At 41.2% G+C, this 21,135-nt stretch overlaps 1 protein-coding gene across 1 annotated transcript in view; it reads right to left on the reverse strand.

Moving 5' to 3' along the window:
* Positions 1-21,135, reverse strand: part of LOC146855735 (uncharacterized) — a 276,683-nt gene that overhangs the window by 28,170 nt on the left and 227,378 nt on the right. The window contains exon 5 of the mRNA XM_085653647.1: positions 11,875-11,908. Within this exon, the coding sequence (XP_085509773.1) occupies positions 11,875-11,908 (34 nt within the window). The remainder of the gene's footprint in view (positions 1-11,874; positions 11,909-21,135) is intronic.

Below are 21,135 nucleotides of genomic sequence, written 5' to 3' on the forward strand. Positions count from 1 at the left end.
GGCCTGGCTCATTTTTAGGTCTCACCTGGCATAAGACTGCGCAGACATGCGCAGTCTCGCTGGCGAGATTTAACGTTTTAGGTTAGATTTCTCTAGTGGGCTTTAAGCCCCGTCCCTCCTTTCCATTGGCTGGCGTCACTGTTTATGCTAAACGGCGGCCAGCCATTGGAAAGCAGCGTCTCGTGACGTACACTTTTCTCTTTTAGAGCCGTCACAGTTGAACTGGCTGCCCCGACTTACTGCTGGCGTAAAAGGTTTTTTATCTTTATGGGGCCAAACACATGGCCCCATAAAGATAAGAAACCAGTCATACGAATCAGTCCAACTGGGACGGCTCAGGAGCCAGTCCAACTGGGCCGGCTCTCACCCTGCTGGAGCGGGGTCCCAGAGATCAGCGGACCAGCCGACCAAGGACCGCGCTCTGCTTGTCTTTAGGTAAGGAAGGCAAAATGGCGGCTTGCAAATTAGCAAACTGACAGCGCCTGTGCAGCTTGCTTCTCTAAGCACATTGAATTAAGCATATAGAGGCGGATCAGTGTCATAGGCAGCGTCCATATCGGCGTCAGGCGACAGTCCTGTTTGTCCTTTTGCGTTCCATCCTGGCTGGAGGGGTGGGCGGCTAAGCCTGATCAGGCCACTTCTTCCCACAGAACGCGGAAAGAATGGGCATGCGCAGCCTGACCCCAAGATGGCCGCCACTTAAGAGGCGGCCCCTCCCCCGTGCGCGGGCTAGTGCCTGTGCGAGCGTTGACGAGGAGGGATTGCGAGGAGCCGGGGCACGGAGGCGGCCCTTTGTCTGAGACCGGCTCGCACACCGCCGCCAGGGGCCACGAAGTGAACCGGTCGCTCCTACCCTTGGACGGTAAGAACCGCCTCTTCCTAGTCTATTAATTTATGATCTTGCCCTGGGATGCAGTGCCTCGACAGTGGTGGGGGATGGGCGATTACTCGATCTATTATTATAGGGGCATTGATTACTTTTGCTGGCTAATTTACTCCAGGCGGGGGCATCATTTTTACATTGGTAGTATGTTTCAGGGTAGGATGTTTGTGCTTTATGATTTCTAATATTATTTTCCGTATAGAGTGGGATTAATTGCAAATTGGTTTGGGTGCATTTTGCATACAGGTTCGTGTGTAAATTGAGGTCTAGATGGGTATTATCAACCACAGTCATAGAGCTGCGTATGTGTGCACAAGCTTCTTAAACAAACTGAGTCTGATGGCAGCACGTGCCCTTTGCAGCGTGAGAGATTCTCAGATCTCTTGCTGTGAAGGGACCATTCGCACTGAGGCACAAACTGATCACGCCAGTAACATTGATTGGAGGGAAACAGCTTGAAACTCATTGTTATCACTTGTAACTGCTGGGCCGGAAGCCTGCATGTTACGGCAGACTACCATCTCATCATTCAGTTTCATATTCGCAACGCGCTGGCATTGCGACCCTTGTCCATTAACGACACTGGCCCGCAATGCCGCAAGTGGTGCCGTTCTTTGAATCTGGCATTGTGGAGAACATGAAGCAGCCTATGGGGCTCCGGGGCCCCTCCCAAGCCAGCATAAGCACAGGCAAACTTACAAATATGGAAATCTTGCACTTTGAGGGTGGCTACGCCTGGCCTCTGCAGTCAACAACCACTCCATGCTGTGCGACTGTAAAAAACAGGTTGCAAAGTTTCTGTGCCCGTCGGTGTGACTCACGGGGGAAGAAGAACGCCGCGTGGCCCCATACATCAGCTTGTGTCTCGCAGGAGCTTGCAGTGTTTGCATGGTGCTTCATAATGGTGATTGATGATATAAATTGGTGAATGTAATTTGTGGTTTGCAATAGCACCGTCTTTGGTGCAGCGCTGCTCCTCTGCCAAGTACAAAGAGGGAGAGGGGTTTAGTCAGGGCTTTAAGTGGGATGAAAAAACTGGGGGGGGGGGACTTGTCTCAAAGGGGCGTGGCCAATGTAATTAAGGGCGTGGCTTAAAACAGGTAAGCTAAGAATCTGTGCTTAGCATAGTGTGCCGCCCGACTTGTATTTTACTGTTTCTGTCACTGCATCAAGATATATGATACAGCAAGTAACATCATACCTACAATAAGTCAGGACTATTGGCTTTGTCAATGGTTGTTCGTTGCATAAGATAAATAAGCAGCAACTATGGCTTGTATATAATATTGAAAAAGTTTTCACTTAAAGCCCTGGTGACACCATGACGATGTTGTTGCTCCTGAGTTTCAAAAAGAGAAGGGGAATCCAGAGAGAAAATGCCTCTCTGAAGGATTTCCCTTCCCCTACAATGCTCACCTGGCATGACGTCATGCCGTATCTTCTAAACTTGTGAGAAGTGAGCAGTGTGAGCACGCGCACATCGATGTGCCTGTCACTGCAGTCTGGAAACAAGCATTGAAAATGCAATAGGCCTTTTATTAAGTTTAAGCCATTTGCTTTGCTAATGGTATTATATAGCAAAGCAAATGGCTTTAACTTAATAAAAGGCGAGGCCTATTGCATTTTCAGTGCTTGTTATCTGTCTGGTAGGCGAAAGCTTATTGAGGGCCATATCAAATATGTACACTTCCTGAGACTGCATGTGTTTTCCAGCTCTCTCCCTTGTGCGCTGGCTCTCCCCACATACCTGTGCTAAATGTTTCCCTCTCTTCCCCTCTAGTCCACCCTTGTCTGCTTGTTTTCCCGTTCGATATCTTATGCCGCCCCATCCCCACTTGCTCTGTGCTTCTGCCTTCCCGGCCACCCTGTTTTATTTTTAATGTTATCCCCTCATTACCTAAAGTTTGCTATTTGGCCCCACCCCTCTTGCTATTGCTTTCCCCCACCTGCTCCTTTGTTGCTCTACCACCCCTTGAGGTCCTTACAATACTGTTTTGACAAACATTTTTTTTGGAAAGCTCCACCTGCTGACAGGTCGCTTTACTTTACCTACTTCTCCAAGTGACGCCCACAATTTTGCATCGGTAAATCAAAAAAAAAAGTACAATGGAGCCCGCATCATTCGGTAGGCACATTCATGTGTGGTGACAAATGCATGTGCGTACCTTATAAAGTGAAAGATGCAGCCGCATGACATAACGCATATATTTCATGCACCTGTTGCATCATCACATATTTTTTCTTTACTTTTTTTTGGCAGATGCTCTGCAGCATCGACAAAAAAACATTGACCACGTGTTTCAGAATAGCTGTCCTTCTTAAGTAGAGGGCAACACATCGTTTTTTTTGGGGTGCTTGAAATGCTGCCTAAAGAGCCGAGTGCTGGGATGTGAGGATTTGTGCGCCAACCCCCATTTTGTTTGAAAAGGCTCCCTTTGAGCTAATGAGCTGACGAGCTGTGGCTGATGCACCTGCGTGCAGTGAGTGGTACAGAGACTCAAGAAGACTTTGGGCAGCATTCCCCGCACCCCAAAAATATCTTGTTGCTCTCTACTGAAGAAGGACAACTATCCCGAAACACCTGTCTAGAATATACAGCACGTGCTGCACCAACAAGGGAAAAGAACTGAAGACTGTCACTGAAGTAAGTGTTAGCATGCACTGCATTTACCATGATGCATTGGGGCGAACTGAGTGCTGGGATAGGAGGCAGTGTGCTCCCACCCCGTTTTTGTTCACATAGGTATGGGTTCTTCTGACTTCAATGTTATATATCTTTTATGTAAAATGTGGGAAAGTCCTGGTGCTCTGTTCTGAATACCTACTTTTACAAAAACAAGGGAACCCAGAAGGTAGATAAGGACCTTGGGTAAAAGTTTAGTATTAGAACAGTGGTCCTTAAACGCAACAGTTGAGTAAATAGGATAATTATAGACTTGAATCCGTACTATAATGCGAGTGTCCAGCCGGACAATCAATTTAATAAATCAAAAATGTCAAAGAACAAAAATAGAAACATAGCAATTACATGGGACACAATCCTGCATCCTACATGAACACATGATAAATACATTTAGAACAAAAACATATCAGGCAAGATGGGGTAGCTTGTGGAATATTGAGCACAATTTCTAACAAGCTTAGAGAAACAGTAACTGCACTTTTTTTTATCATGTGCGATTAACGTGCAAACTGTTTACATTAGTCGACGACGTTTCGATCCCTTAAAAACAATAATAGGATCATCATCAGGACAGTTAAGGTGCAAGCCTGACTCAATGAAAATAGCCTGTGGAAAATGAGGAAAAGGGAAGGAGATTAGGGAATGTCTAATACAGAGCCGTAAAACATTGTGCCAGCCGTGGGGCAGTCAAGGTGTGAAGCAGATGCAACATGCACGTGGTTGAGTGCACTCCGACCATGAAATGGCGAAAGGTTAAACTTAGGAAAGTGATGCACGGTGACAATTAATGAAGTGCCTATTTAAAGGATAAAACCACCAGAATGCTTGCAGCAAGGTATATACAACAAGCACGTGGTACGTCTGCTAAGAAGGTACGAGTAGCTGATGGACAAAGGGCTTGGTTGTGAGCGAGTGAACCCCGCCAAGCAGGAAACGGAGAACTACAAGCAATGTGGGCTGCGCAAGGGTACGACGGGTGATATCGTGCACGTGGTACTTCTGCCCAGAAGGTACGAGTGGCTGATGGCCTGAGGGCTTGGTTGTGAGAGTTGCGCCAAGCGGGGCAAGGAGAACTTCAGGCAGTCTCGGATGTGCTATGGTACAAGAGAGCGATTACTGGTGTGAAGGCTGCGCAAATGCGGGTATGCCGGGTGGGCTGAAGATAAGTCCAAGGCAGAAGGCGTAGAACATAGCGCGGTAGTGATAGGGGCGAACAATTGTGGTTTAAGGGTAAGGTTCACCTGGATAGTGCTTGCGGGAAAAGGATAGCCGTACGCGGACTCAGGAGGGGCCGGAGCCGCAGTAATGATGGTTTTAAAGGAATGGAGAACCATGCGTTGGGTGCCGTGATGGCTAGTCCAATATTGTGTTAAAAGGTGATTATCTATGGGAAAGTCCTCACCTGTGGATAAGGTGGTGAAGATATTCGGGCGTTTTTCAGCAATACGTGATAGTATATTCAATAAAATAGCATGTGGCGATGCACTACAAGGTAAGGAAGGAAAAAAAGGTTTAGGACCGATATCATAAGGAGTACCAGGGGGTCGGGTGACTGAACGGGACAGCGCGCTTACCAGAATGATGTGAGATCCGATGCTCAATAGCTGGGGACCAATAATTGTTGCATGTATTTATAGTGAACAGTGACTCAGCGTATTGGCAGCCATGTTGGGTGAGGGTTTATGCAGAAAATAGAGGACAGACTATCCACGGCAGAGATAAGACTAGAGAGCCGATCGGTTGCATGGTTTGATAGAGGGTTAGTTAACCCAACTCAATGGTACTAATAAAATACTACAGATAATCTTAATAAAGGGAGCAGAATCCGCGTGGAGTAAATGGAGCCCTTGCTGAATTTGAGACGCTCAGGGTTGAGCCATAATAACAGGGCAGATTCAATTGGAAATACGAATTATTGGGCAGAGAACAGGGAAAGCCATAGATTTAAAGTGTTTAAAACAATTTATGCCACTATAAAAATCGTATGTGACAAGTGAATTTGCAGTAATGGCATATAAGTGACATGGTGAGTGAACAATTAAAATCATAAACAGATTTGTATTAACGTGGTACGCTGGCAGCAAACCATATTCATATTTAGAACCGCTGCTTTTGTGGAAAGCAAAGAGTGGTTGTTCAATGCTAAGGTTGCCTGCGCTCACAGTGGGCCAGTGTTTTATGATAGATTTGCGGATGGAGTTAGAGATAGGAGAGAATGTGGTCACACAAACTATGCGATTGTTATCAGACTTGATTTTGGGGGAGAGCAAGATCTCTTTAGGGCAATACCAGGCTTGTTTCTGTGCCGTGCGCACCAAACCTTTGGGATAGCCACACGCTTTCAATTTGGTGGATAAGACCCTAGAGAGATCTTGCTCTCCCCCAAAATCAAGTCCGATAACAATCACATAGTTTGTGAACACAGGCAACCTTAGCATTGAACGACCACTCTTTGCTTTCCGCAAAAGCCGCAATCTTAAAGACCATCTTGTACGGGCAGCTCTACCTAACCCCCAGCCATCCACCACCCTTGATGCACACTGGGGTCTTGAACCACTAATTGGACACGCTAAATGTGGCAATTGTAATGTCTGTGATTTAACCATGGAAGGCAAAGAATTCACCTTCATTAATGTGATAATCAAATCAAGATCATTCTCAAACTGTAATACTTGCAATGTTATTTATTTGATTCAATGTCCCTGCCTGCTTATTTACATTGGCGAAACAACACAAAAAGTGAAGACCCGAATTGGGCAACACCGGAGTAGAGTGCGCTGCAAAACTCCCAACGCGCCTTTAGTGGATCACTTCACTGAGGCCAGCCAATATGAAGATGTCATCAAATGGACAGTCATTAATGTTGTGAAACAACCTCCAAGAGGTGGAGATATTGCGCAACTCCTGAATAAAGAGGAGCTAGACTGATCATCCGCATGAACAGCATTAGGAATGGACTGAACCGGAATGAGGATTGGACCACCCTGCTCTAGAACTCTCCTTGGACCCATAATATGGTTCTAACTCTGAATATGGTTTGCAGTCAGAGTGCCACGTTATTAAAATCTCATTAACATGTTTATGATTTTACTTGTTCACTCACTATGTTATGTTATGTTAAATTAATTTATATCGCGCTCAGCTGCTCGGCAGAGTGTCCCGGCGCGTGCAGAAGTAAAGGCAGAGGGTACCAGAGGGACAACTAAAAGAGGAATGTTTTGAGCTTTTTCTTAAAGATAACATGATCCTGAATGCTCAGCAGAGCCAAGGGCAAAGCATTCCAGGCCAGGCTAGCTTTCCTGACAAGTGAACAACCGCCCAGCCTTGGACGATTGAATCTGGGGGTCTGCAGCAGAAGTTGAGAAGAGGCGCGCAACTGTCTCACTGGAGTGTAAAAGACAAATCTCTTCTGAAGATAGCTGGGGCCCCTGCTTTAGAGGGCACTGTGGGCAATGGGGAGCATTTTGAATTGAATATGAGCCTCAACAGGAAGCCAGTGCAGAGAGCGCAAAGGAACACGCACACTGCACCTAGCAGGAGTCTGGCAGAAGAGTTTTGCAAAACCTGCAATTTTCTTAAGAGGTAACCAGGAATGCCCACATGCCCACATAAAGGGCATTGGCATAATCCAGGCGAGATAAAATTAAAGCACGGACCACCGTTTCTTTAGCAGGTCCTGGGAGAAAGGGGAGAAACTTTCTCAGTGCTTTCAAGGTGCCAAAACACATCCCAACGAGCTTCTTAACTTGTGTGGAGAAATTCAGATTCCCCAAAAACCAAATCCATAGATTTTTAGCAGTATTGTTCCCTGCACTAGGCAGGGGGAAGCCAGGGGGCCACAGCTTCACTCTGAAATCAACCAGAAAGGTCCCATACAAGAGAACCTCAGATTTCCCTTCATTGCACTTCAGCTGAGCCTGGGCCAGCCAGTGGAAAATGAAGGCTAAACAGTGTTGCGCAGACTGGACATATTAATCGTCTCTTCCCCAAGAAAACAAAAGCTGGGTGTCGTCAGCATAGGCCATCACCTTAGCCCCCAATGATTCCACTAGGAAAACCAGCGGTGTAACATAGATGTTAAATAAGAGGGGACTAAGGGATGACCCCTGCGGAACACCAGTAGCCATCTGCTGAGGCTCAGAGGCACACAGGGAAGCCAAACCTGCTGCGTTCAAGCTTCGAGAAAGGACCTAATCCAGCCCCAGACAGAACCCGCGATACCAATTTCCGAGAGGCGGTTAAGGAGCAAGGAATGAGGCACTGTTTTGAATGCCGCCGAGAGGTCTAGCATTACCAAAGCTGCCCTCCCGTCGGCATCCTAACACTCTCAAATTGCCTCTGCCACCTCTACCAGAGTTGATTCTGTCACTAATATGCCATTACTGCAAATTCACTTGTCACATATGTTTTTTATCGTGGCATAAGTAGTTTTAAACACTTTAAATCTATGGCTTTCCCTGTTCTCTGCTCAATAATTCGTATTTCCAATTGAATCTGTCCTGAGACACTTCCAACTAACACCCCACGCGTTATTATGGCTCAACCCTATACATCTCAAATGCAGCAAGGGCTCGATTCACTCCACGCGGATTCTGTTCCCTTTATTATGATTATTAGTAGTATTTTATTAGTACCATTTAGTTGGGTTAACTAACCCTCTATCAAACCATGCAACCGATCGGCTCTCTAGTCTTAACTCTGCTGTGGATAGTCTGTCCTCTATTTTCTGCATAAACCCTCACCAAACATGGCCGCCAATATGCTGAGTCACTGTTCACTTTAAATACATGCAACCTTTATTGGTCGGTTGGTTCCCAGCTACTGAGCATCGGATCTCACATCATTCTGGTAAGTGCGCTGTCCCGTTCAGTCACCCGACCCCCTGCTACTCCTTATGATATGGGTCCTAAACCTTTTTTTCCTTCCTTACCTTGTAGTGCATCGCCACAATCTAATTTATTGAATATACTATCACGTATTGCTTAAAAACGCCCGAATATCTTCACCACCTTATCCACAGGTGAGGACTTTCCCATAGCTAATCACCTTTTAACACAATATTGGACTAGCCATCACGACACCTAACGCATGGTTCTCCATTCCTTTAAAACCATCATTACTGCGGCTCCGGCCCCTCCTGAGTCCGGGTACGGCTATCCTTTCCCGCAAGCATTATCCAGGTGAACCTTACCCTTAATCCACTATTGTTCGCCCCTATCACTAGCGCGCTACGTTCTACGCCTTCTGCCTTGGACTTATCTTCAGCCCACCCGGCATACCCGCATTTGCGCAGCCTTCACACCCGTAATCACTCTCTTGTACCCTAGCATATCTGACACTGCCTGAAGTTCTCCTTGCCCTGCTTGGCGCAACTCTCACGCTCACAACCAAGCCTTCAGGCCATCAGACACTCGTACCTTCTGGGAAGAAGTACCATGCGCACTATATCACCCGTCATACCCTTGCGCAGCCCACACTGCTTATAGTTCTCCATTTCCCGCTTGGCGGTGTTCACTCGCTCACAACCAATCCCTCTGTCCATCAGCTACTCGTACCTTCTTGGCAGACGTACCACGTGCTTGCTGTATATCCCTTGCTGCAAGCATCCCAGTGATTTTATCCTTTATCCTTTATGTAGGCACTTCATTAATTATCACCGTTCATCACCTTCCTAAGTCTAACCTTTCGCCATTTCATGGTTGGAGTGCACTCAACCATGTGCATGTTGCGTCGGCTTAACACCTTGACTGCCCCACGGCTGGCACAATGTTTTACGGCTCTGTATTAGACGTTCCCCAATCTCCTTCCCTTTTCCTCATTTTCCACAGGCTATTTTCATTGATTCAGGCTTGCACCTTAACTGTCCTGATGAAGATCCTATTATTGTTTTTAAAGGATCGAAACGTCGTCGACTAATGTAAACACTTTGCACGTTAATCGCACATGATAAAAAAAGTGCAGTTACGGTTTATCTTAGCTTGTTAGAAATTGTGCTCAATATTCAACAAGCTAGCCAGTCTTGCCTGATTTGTTTATGTTCTAAATGTATTTGTCATGTGTTCAAGTAGGATGCAGGATTGTGTCCCACGTAATTGCTACGTTTGTATTTTTGTTCTTTGACATTTTTGATTTATTAAATTGATTGTCCAGCTGGACACTCACATTATAGTACTGATTCAAGTCTATAATTATCCTATTTATTCAACTGTTGCGTTTAAGGACCACTGTTCTAATACTAAACTGTTCTGAATACCTGGCCTATGTGTAGACCCACTGACTTATCCTCAGCCTGCCCTGTTATCTTAATTGACTTTATTAATATGTTATTGTTTTATGTAGAGCTCCGACTGCATGATGGTTGCTTCAGGGCACATACAGTGATGGTAGGAGCATGGGATGAGAAGTTGATCAAGGAAAAGTTGACTAAAATAGCTTGTGGTACACCGAAAAGGTATTTGCTCAGAATGGGTCAAAAAGCCTCACAGAATGAAATAATCCCACTTAGCAAATTATCAGTCAAGATCAAAGATAACAAGGGTCAGGCATAAGCAGAGTGATAAGGTGGGACGTAGGATATCTATCCATCCATCCATCCATCCATCCATCCATCCATCCATCCATCCATCCACCCCTTCACCCACCCACCCATCCATCCATCCACCCACCCATCCATCCATCCATCTATGCATTCATCCATCCACCCAAATCCCACCCATCCATCCATTGAAAAAATAAAGGTTAAAGTGAAGTTATGCTTGCCTAAGGTGTGCTTATCCTGTGCTAAACACCGAAACAAACATCTGAGAACACACCCCATAACCACAACTAAAAGGTCCATGTTCCAGAAAAAGCTGGTCACTGCCCATGAAGGAGCTGTTTGCTAATCATACCTCTGAAAATGAGGCCTACTGGCCCATCCCACTGAAAGACTTTCTTACTAATTCATAACCTTGAAGATGCCACTTGCTGGTCGTGCCCCTGAAGGAGGTGCTTGCTGGTCAGTGCCCCTAAACAAGCAGCTCTCTCATCCTTGCTTCTGAAATTTCTGCTTGCAGGTTCGTGCATCTGAAAGAATTGCAATATGGTACATACTCCTGAAAGAGCTGCTTGCTGTACAACGTCCCGGAAAGAGCTGCTCACTGGTCCATAACCGCGAATGACTTGCTTGCTGCTCCATGACCCTGAAGGAGTTGATCTGTCACCCCTGCATCTGAAATATCTGCTCACAGGTCCATGCACCTGAAAGAGCTGCTTGCTCGCTCGTTCCTGCCTCTAAAATATCTGCTCACAGGTCCATGCACCTGAAAGAGCTCCTTGCTCGCTCATGCCTCCGAAAGAGCTGCTCACTGGTCCATGCTCATCAAAGAGCTGCGTCCTGGTCCATGCCCATGGAGACACAACCATCTATACTATATCCCTGGCCCTCCATCCTCCTACCAGAAGTTCACTGCCACCTGCAGAACCTCAACCTCGCCCCAGCACCCTTCCAATTAACCGCCCTGAGAAATGCAATGTTGCACATCCCCACTTTGGTGCTCTGCTCATGAACATATGTAAACGGCAGTGACAGTGAATGTATGTATGATTGTACATCTCTGCCTGCGTTTTGTACAGCCTTCCATTGACTTAAACGTAAGAAGCATACTTTTTGCGACAGTGAAATGAAGGAACAAGAGAGTGGCATGAAATGCTATAAAACATGATTACCATTTAAAAAAAGAAATTGTTGTTAAAACTGGGGATCGAAGAGAGGCTAAACTGTAACAGCATGCAGTATTTCTTCAGTTTATGAATCTGAGGTCCTGCCCTCTTCTATAAGGAACTTCCATGGAAAGTGTTAACCATTGGCAAAGATTAACCCTTAATTCAAAAACACGATGAAACTGCAAGGATTGAGTAAAATCCAAAACACTTTTTTAAAATCATTATCTGACCAACAGTCACCAAACTTCCAAGCTTCATCTAACTTTAGGACTTGGTGACTGTGGACCATCCTGGTCAAATGTTTAGTTTCCCCTCTGCTCTTTCTCCACTTTCTCAGGTTTTCCTGATCCTTCTCGGCCTCTGAACAGGTGGTTCCGTGGCCTTTTGGGACTGGGAGGGAGGCGGGTGTACATTCCCACTCCCATATATTAAGTTACTTTCTCTCACAGCCACATATAATGCGATGACGCATACTGTGATGTGACTTCCTCTGATGCCACTTTCTGCGACATTACTTTGGTCAACGATTATGTCTTATTGCTTCCCCTCCACTCCTGGAAGAATTTAGAAGTTGCAACTTTTGAATGAGCCTGAATCCACCTACCTCTTATTTTCTGAAAGGCAACATTGCAATTTACCTGAAAGACAAGTGAAGGAGAATTATTTCCAGCATATATGTACACTGCCTGGCTCGCTTTACCACCACCAAGACCATTCTGCTGTTTACCATACTGTACAGCTACACAAATATATGTACAGGGTGTAGGGTAATGTTCATCTGTAGTGTATCAGTAAAGATAGTCCCACAAATATTCAGAGTGATACATAGAAACAACAGATAAATACTAAGTAGGACATGTACTTCCTTGCCTGAAGACGTCTTTCTTTCCATACCAGCCAACTCTTTAAGACTCCTTCTCACATCCCGCCCAGCTTGCTTCCACTTTTGGCTGACATCCAGAGTTTAATGTGCTAAGAAATAAGTGCTGAAACCCAGATATTATCTATTAGTTCATTTGTGCTGCTGCCAAACGCCAGACAGTACGTTTTACTCTTGATGCCACTTGATGCTTCTTTCTACCACCATCCTACAATTCTTACCACCTTATCCCACTTTTACTGGCTCTTTTGTCATCTCTGTGGCTCTCTCTTTGTGACTGTTTTCTTATCTTTATTGTGTTCCTACTTTTTCCCTTTCTCTTTCTCCACGCCAAAGTCTAACGAGGAAATGTAAGTCCTGGTCGCCAAAAGTGGGAGCTGGTGCACACCACCCAAAACCACTGGCACAAATTAAGCAGTACAACCAGCCAGTTACTTATTCAAAATTTTCTATAAACATTGTTTATTACCTTAACAGCAACCAAAGCATGACCCACAGATGAAGGCGATACATATCTTCAACTAATACCCCTGTGCAGAATCTTCTACAACCATCTTACCTTTATCTGGCCAATGATGGCTGAATAATAAACTCCATCTATGACTGCCTTATTGCTACTAAAACGGCTTCAGAAGATCCTCAATAAATATCAATTTCTTAGTGCTTCGTAAGAAGCTTCCGATCTTTGCTAGCATAACACTTAAACGCCCTGCATAGGGACTTTCCATGTTGGAATGGGTGGGCCACTCCATATATCTGGATCTCTGACATATTATCGACAGACACATTATCGAACTACACAAATATCGCATCAAATATATCGACATCAAAAATATCGACATTGTATACTTATTTAAAAAACGACACTAATATCGACACTACAATATCGAAATACAATTATATCGATCACACAAAAATCGCACACATAAATATCGCAATACTAAATATAGACATGAGTAAATAAATATGACACATGTCACAAATATCGATAACCAAAATATAGACATCAATAATATCGTTTTTTTAAATATATAACACTAATAAAACCAATATTTTAAACATAAAGACAATATTTTCCCAAAACATACTTTTTTCAAATGAGATTCTACTTAAACATAAACATAACATTTATAGCGATCTCAATATTTAACAACATAATAAAAAAACACTGAAATAATAATCACATTGGCATTTCGAACACATTTAAAAAACATTCACTACACATTATAAACAATCTTTTTATATTTAATGATTTAAAACTCTCCTCCTTTAAAACTAAATATACTCTTACTTAGCATTTTCCATAAAAGAAAACCAATTAACAAAAAAAAATTCAAACCATCCAATAGAAAGGCCACAAACAGAAAACAACCAATAACATTCAAGAAACAATTTAAAACCACTATATAAACCAATTAAAACAAGTCTTCTACTGTGCCTTAAACCAAAGCATTGAACGAAGAAGAAACTCTGCTAAACAGAAGAAACCTACATCCTACTACTATTCTAAAAACGTAAGTAAATATTATTTTCTAACTAAACTGCCAATTAAACTAAAACACTAATTTATCTTTACTCAAATAAATAACTAACGTATATATTCCATCTCTTTATGTTTCCACTACAGATTTTACTCCAAACACCGAAAGAAAATATTGTACCTAATGTATTTCGTGTTTCTATGGGTGATGTGGTTAAGCAAAACATACGTTCTAATGATTGGGATGTTCACGCCATTGAAGCACTATTTTCAGATTTGAAATATTATGCCGCTTTTGATGCTGAAGATTTATATGAAAATGCGGCTAATTATGCGGAACAATATTGTTTTCAACATTATGGCAATCACTTTCTGCATAAAGCAAACACTTTTCGTAATTTTGTAAATTTTACCCAATGGGAACACTGTCCCACTCCCTCTTTCGGCAGTTCACCTACATTAGTTGATAAGCATACTTATTTTACTGATTTCATTGTTTCCAACCCGGCTTCCTTTTATTTTAAGGTTATGCTTGAGTCTGCCACAAAGGTTAGACTCACACACACCAAGTTACTTTATTCTAAGTCCTTTATGGACGAGTTGTCAATCAAAGGTCATGATCTATGGAAGGCTACTATTGATCTTAAATCGGTTTGGGGTTCCAAACCATGGCAGGTTCAGGGAACTGAAGCTTTGCATCGTGCCTATCTTGTACCAAATCATATGTGGTTTTTAAATTCAACCATATTCCGAACCACCTGTTTCGGATTGGACACTTCTAAACAACTAAAGTCACCTTCTGTGCCGGATCTGGGTGCTTACCCCAATTGGGATAACCACACAGATCTGTCCCTTCCTGCTTTGCAGTCATTGATTTCTAATACATCTTTCAATATTTCGAAATTTAGTAGTGATGGATGGTTAGTTTGGCAAAGCAGTTCAGATACATGTCAACGTCGTTTTCTAGGTCTGAAACCGGGGTATACTCAGCAACGAGTGGACCCTCGGTTTGAGTCGTTACATACCGTAACTACATACTCTGTAGGAAAGTTATGTGAATCCTGGCTGCGACATTCCACCTTGGCATCTGTCAAAGTTCATTTATCAAGATTACATAACAAAATAGATTTGAATGATTTTGTTAAAGGTCCTGTGGGTGGCAGATCCAAAAGGTGGGCATATGCTATTTACAACGAAGTATGGAAACTGTCACAAATAGAGGCAGCGTCACGATTGAGAGCTATTGATCAGGCTAATATGGAAAAGGTATTAGCAGTTATTGATAACAGCATTAGTACTCTTTCTTCCCGTATTTATACATTGGACAATATTGTTTCTTCAATTGTTGATATTGTGCATGATGATGTGTCTGTATTGTATCATGGTCAAAACCAGTTGCGTTCTGTTATGCAGTTTGCATGGACATTACAAACGTTAAAGGCAGGGAAGGTCCCCTGGGACTATTTGAATACAACATCTTTATTTCTTCCCTTTAACCTTACTGAAAAACAGCAGTTCATGTCCATGAAAGATGCTACATATTCATTGTTACATATTGAAAAATTAGAACCTTTACCTTTCTCTGTAGCGGAATTGGATACAGGCGTGTGGTTATTACATGGGTTAATCACTCTCCCGTTCGCGCTTTTCAAGTTTACGTCCTGTATGAAACACTATGCTCTGGGTAGATATGAACAGCTGGGCACCGCTTTCATACATGAGGTTTGGTCCCTCCCTTTTATGTATAGATGTACAAGGGACGGTACTGAGGTTTATCTGACGGGTGAGGAATGTACAACGACACCTGATCACTCTGTAGTATGTAGGCACATTCAGTTACACGGTGCATGCAATGTACAATCTCCAAATTTGGCCTGCGTCCTGAAAGATATCCCAGTGCCAGTGATTACGCCATCTTTCACGCTGCTTGCAAACGGTAGTTATTTAATTTTGAACAATGAAGCTTGCTGCGGGATGTTAGTGGGAATCCCTTACATAGTGACTGTATCGCAGAGAGTTGTCTGCTGCAATAATGTTCTATTTCCACCCCCGCATGGACGGCTGGATGTTTCCATCTGGCCTTCGATTCCGACCTTGAAGGCAGAGTTCAACAAGATGAGCAGAATAAGGGCGCTATTGTCCCAAAAGGAGGTGCCATTGACTTCCTCCCGTGAAACATTTGTCCTTCACGTTGCAAATACGCGTACTGAGGTACAGACACTTTAGAATACTGACCTCCCCCTACATTTCGGTGCTTTGATCCAAACAATTTTCAATGCCTCGTCCACGACCAGCCCGGCTAATTTTTTTAAGCTTGTGGGCTCGGGCCTCGTGACCTCTTTCCAAACTATTTTTGGTGTGATTCCGGCATTTTTCCATTCTATTTTCTCGAGCATCTTTGGAGGTGTCCCGCTGATTCTGGCGCTTGTGGCAGGAGTGCTGCTTTTACTTTTCATACTGCGAAATGGCTGCTCTTTCTGTGCCACACGACAACCTGTCCCGTCTGCATCTTCTCCGTGACAGGATGCTTGAATATTATGGTACGCTGCCATTGGTGACTTTGAGCCTGGCGTATGGATTATCCTTCCGGTATTCCTACTTCACCTGCGTACAGCCAGTCTTTCACTGCCTAGATTGTCCCTTTGAATGGCCTTTGGATTTCTGCTTAACCAACACGGTGTCTCCGGTGCCGGATTATGATCGACTGATGAGGCCCTTAGTGTCTCACGAGTTTGCCTGTTCTGGTGTTCGGATTATGGCCTGTGGTGCGGCGCATGGTATCCTGGGTAATTGGGACATCGCAGGAGCAGCCTATGATTTCTTGAATATGAGCTATCTGGAGGAACAATTCGGTTGCCCTCTGATTGTGCTAGAGGCTCCGCTCATTGAAGAACATGTATGTTCCTTTTCTTTGATTAATTGGATGGCTGAAACTTTTAGTGACTCTGCAAACGATTTCTTGTTGGAAGCAGTGGCCACGTATGCTGCATATACGTTCATGGATTGAGTGAACTGTGGTCCTCTAGGTTTTTTCTCCCGTGCCTTTGGACTGCTGTCCACAGCAACATTTTTTAATTTTTCCCATCACACGTTTGTGGTTTTTTTGTTTTTTCTCCCCTTTTCGGTTTTCATGTTTTCGGCTTTTGCCTGAACTATATATTGTTTATTAATTGAATACGCCTTGTTCTGCTGTGTCGAAACTGAACTTTGCATTCTCTTTTTTCTTGCCTACTGTATAGTGCTTCGATCAAGGGGGCATGTAGTGAGGACTCCCTTAATACGTACATACATTGTTAAGTTAGCATAACCGCGTTAGATGTTAGAAAGCCATCTTGCCGCTTTTGCGCACGACACTGCGTTTCCATGTTATTGCTTAAACAAACAGCTGACTCGAGCTTTGCCTCACACGGAAGCAATCTGTTGTTACCATCCCGAGCTCTGCGCAGCGACCTTGGTCTGTACATGGTGTGACAAAACAGTCTGGTTTGTTAGACAATGCATGTTTTCTACTCTAGGTTGATCGACCCACTATTTAGACATAACACACAGGCAGCTGTAAATACCTGAAAGTTGGTGCTTTTAATAACACAGACATCATGTTTATTATTCAGACCGAAGACGAGCCTTCCTGCGAGAAGACTCCTGATGCTCCTGTGATGTGATTTCACTAAGCTGATCTTTGAGGTATGGGGTCCCCTATTCAAGCCTAAGAGACCTTCTATTAGCATAATAATAATATTAGCTTCTTAGTAAAGGTAAGGTGGTATTATCCACTGTCATTATAATATGATCACCCCTTTTATATTCTATGGTATTGTAACGATGCTGATGGTTTTGATTTTAATCATTTGTCTGCTTGTATTAGCCAAAGTACTGCATCTTAGGACACGTGGTCTAGAAAAATAAACTATTTTTATTTTCACCGTGTCTGTTGATTCTTGTTGTGGACTGATGTGAGAATAATATACGAACAGGTATTTCCGATTCCCACCATTCCTGAGAGTATACTGAGTCGCTTGTTCTGGGTTGTCTTTTCATTGGGATCTCTGAGCCTAATCTCGGATAACGAATGGGACACTAATACTAGCCGGATACTGGGTTCTGGGTTCTGAGCTGAGTTTCTGGTACACCACAATTCACTGAGTTGGCAGTATGTGCTGGACACAGAACTTAATTAATTTACTATTCCCACTCCAATCTATATTTAATTAAGATAAATGCTGGACACTAAACTTAATTAATTTACTATTCTCACTCCAACCTATATTTTCTTAGAGTATGTGCTGGACACAGAACTTAATTAATTTACTATTCCCACTCCAATCTATATTTAATTAAGATAAGTGCTGGACACTGAACTTAATTAATTTACTATTCTCACTCCAATCTATATTTAATTAGGGTAGATGCTGGACACTGAACTTAATTAATTTACTATTCCCACTCTAGTCTATATTTAATTAAGATAAGTGCTGGACACTGAACATAATTAATTTACTATTCTCACTCCAACCTATATTAAATTAGAGTAGGTGCTGGACACTGAACTTAATTAATTTACTATTCCCACTCCAGTCTATATTAAATGAAGATAAGTGCTGGACACTGAACTTAATAAATTTACTATTCTCACTCCAACCTATATTTAATTACAGTATGTGCTGGACACTGAACTGAATTAATTTACTATTCCCACTCCAATCTATATTTAATTAAGATAAATGCTGTACACAGAACTTAATTTATTTACTATTCCCACTCCAATCTATATTAAATGAAGATAAGTGCTGGACACTGAACTTAATAAATTTACTATTCTCACTCCAACCTATATTTAATTAGAGTATGTGCTGGACACTGAACTGAATTAATTTACTATTCCCACTCCAGTCTATATTTAATTAAGATAAGTGCTGGACACTCAACTTAATTAATTTACTATTCTCACTCCAACCTATATTACATTAGAGTAGGTGCTGGACACTGAACGTAATTAATTAACAATTCCCACTCCAGTCTATATTACATTAGAGTAGGTGCTGGACACTGAACTTAATTAATTAACTATTCACACTCCAGTCTATATTTAATTAAGATAAGTGCTGGACACTGAACTTCATTAATTTACTATTCTCACTCCAACCTATATTAAATTAGAGTAGGTGCTGGACACTGAACTTAATTAATTTACTATTCCCACTCCAATCTATATTTAATTAAGATAAGTGCTGGACACTGAACTTAATTAATTTACTATTCTCACTCCAATCTATATTTAATTAGGGTAGATGCTGGACACTGAACTTAATTAATTTACTATTCCCACTCTAGTCTATATTTAATTAAGATAAGTGCTGGACACTGAACATAATTAATTTACTATTCTCACTCCAACCTATATTAAATTAGAGTAGGTGCTGGACACTGAACTTAATTAATTTACTATTCCCACTCCAGTCTATATTAAATGAAGATAAGTGCTGGACACTGAACTTAATAAATTTACTATTCTCACTCCAACCTATATTTAATTACAGTATGTGCTGGACACTGAACTGAATTAATTTACTATTCCCACTCCAATCTATATTTAATTAAGATAAATGCTGTACACAGAACTTAATTTATTTACTATTCCCACTCCAATCTATATTAAATGAAGATAAGTGCTGGACACTGAACTTAATAAATTTACTATTCTCACTCCAACCTATATTTAATTAGAGTATGTGCTGGACACTGAACTGAATTAATTTACTATTCCCACTCCAGTCTATATTTAATTAAGATAAGTGCTGGACACTCAACTTAATTAATTTACTATTCTCACTCCAACCTATATTACATTAGAGTAGGTGCTGGACACTGAACTTAATTAATTAACTATTCCCACTCCAGTCTATATTTAATTAAGATAAGTGCTGGACACTGAACTTAATTAATTTACTATTCTCACTGCAACCTATATTTTATTAGAGTATGTGCTGGACACAGAACTTAATTAATTTACTATTCCCACTCCAATCTATATTTAATTAAGATAAGTGCTGAACACTGAACTTAATTAATTTACTATTCTCACTCCAATCTATATTTAATTAGGGTAGATGCTGGACACTGAAGTTAATTTACTATTCTCACTCCAACCTATATTAAATTAGAGTAGGTGCTGGACACTGAACTTAATGAATTTACTATTCCCACTCCACTCTATATTTAATTAAGATAAGTGCTGGACACTGAACTTAATTAATTTACTATTCTGACTGAAATCTATATTTAATTATGGGATTAGTAAAATTCTAAATTATATTTAAATTTTCTAAATAATGTTTTTTTTTAAATTTAAAAATATATAAACATTTTAAATTAACTTCCCAACCTTATCCCCTATAACCCAACATTCCTCTCCTAAAATAATTTGTAAAATTCTAAATGTAATTTACAATTTCAAAATAATTTTTATTAAAAATTAACAAATATATAAAAAAAATTAAACACTTCCCACCGTTATCCCCTATCAACCAACATCCAGCTCCTAAAATTATTTGTAATTTTAGAAATTTAATTTACAATTTCTAAATATTTTTTTTTAAAAATTAAACATTATATAAACATTTTTAAAACACTTCCCACCCTTATCCCCTATAAACCAACATCCCGCTCCTAATAATATTTGTAAAATTCGAAATATAATTTACAATTTATAAATAAATTTATTAAATAATTAAACAATATATAAACATTTTTAAAACACTTCCCACCCTTATCCCCTATAAACCAACATCCCGCTCCTAAAATTATTTCTAAAATTCTAAATTTAATTTCCAATTTCTAAAAAATTTCTAAAATTTTTGTTAACATTTTTAAAAATATATAAACATTTTTAAAACACTTCCCACCCTTATTCCCTATGAACCAACATCCCGCTCCTAATTTTTTTGTTTACAATTCTAAATTTAATTTACAATTTCTAAATATATATTTTTTTAAATTAACAAATATATAAAAAAAATTAAAACACTTCCCACCCTTATCCCCTATAAACCAACATCCCACTCCTAAAATTATTTTTAAAATTCTAAATTTAATTTACAATTTCTAAATTATTTTTATTTTAAATTAAACAATATATAAACATTTTTAAAACACTTCCCACCCTTATCCCCTATAAACCAACATCCCGCTCCTAAAATTAAATATACATTTCACATTTTAAATAAAATTTTCGAATTAAATTTTACAATATTTTAAAAAAATTAATTAACTTTTTTAAAACACTCCCCACCCTCATCCCCTATAACCCAACATCCCGCCCCTAAAACAATATAAATATTTCTCATATTATATACATTTTAACTATTTATACAAACTTCAAAATATTTACTAAACATACAATGACGATATTTTCACATGTCGATATTATTACTAACGATATTACTTACATCGACATATAAGTAAAAAAAAAAAACGATATTTTTCACATCGATATTATCTATTACGAT

This window comes from Triturus cristatus, chromosome 4_1, assembly GCF_964204655.1.
Source record: "Triturus cristatus chromosome 4_1, aTriCri1.1, whole genome shotgun sequence".
Classification (NCBI taxonomy): Eukaryota; Metazoa; Chordata; class Amphibia; order Caudata; family Salamandridae; genus Triturus; species Triturus cristatus.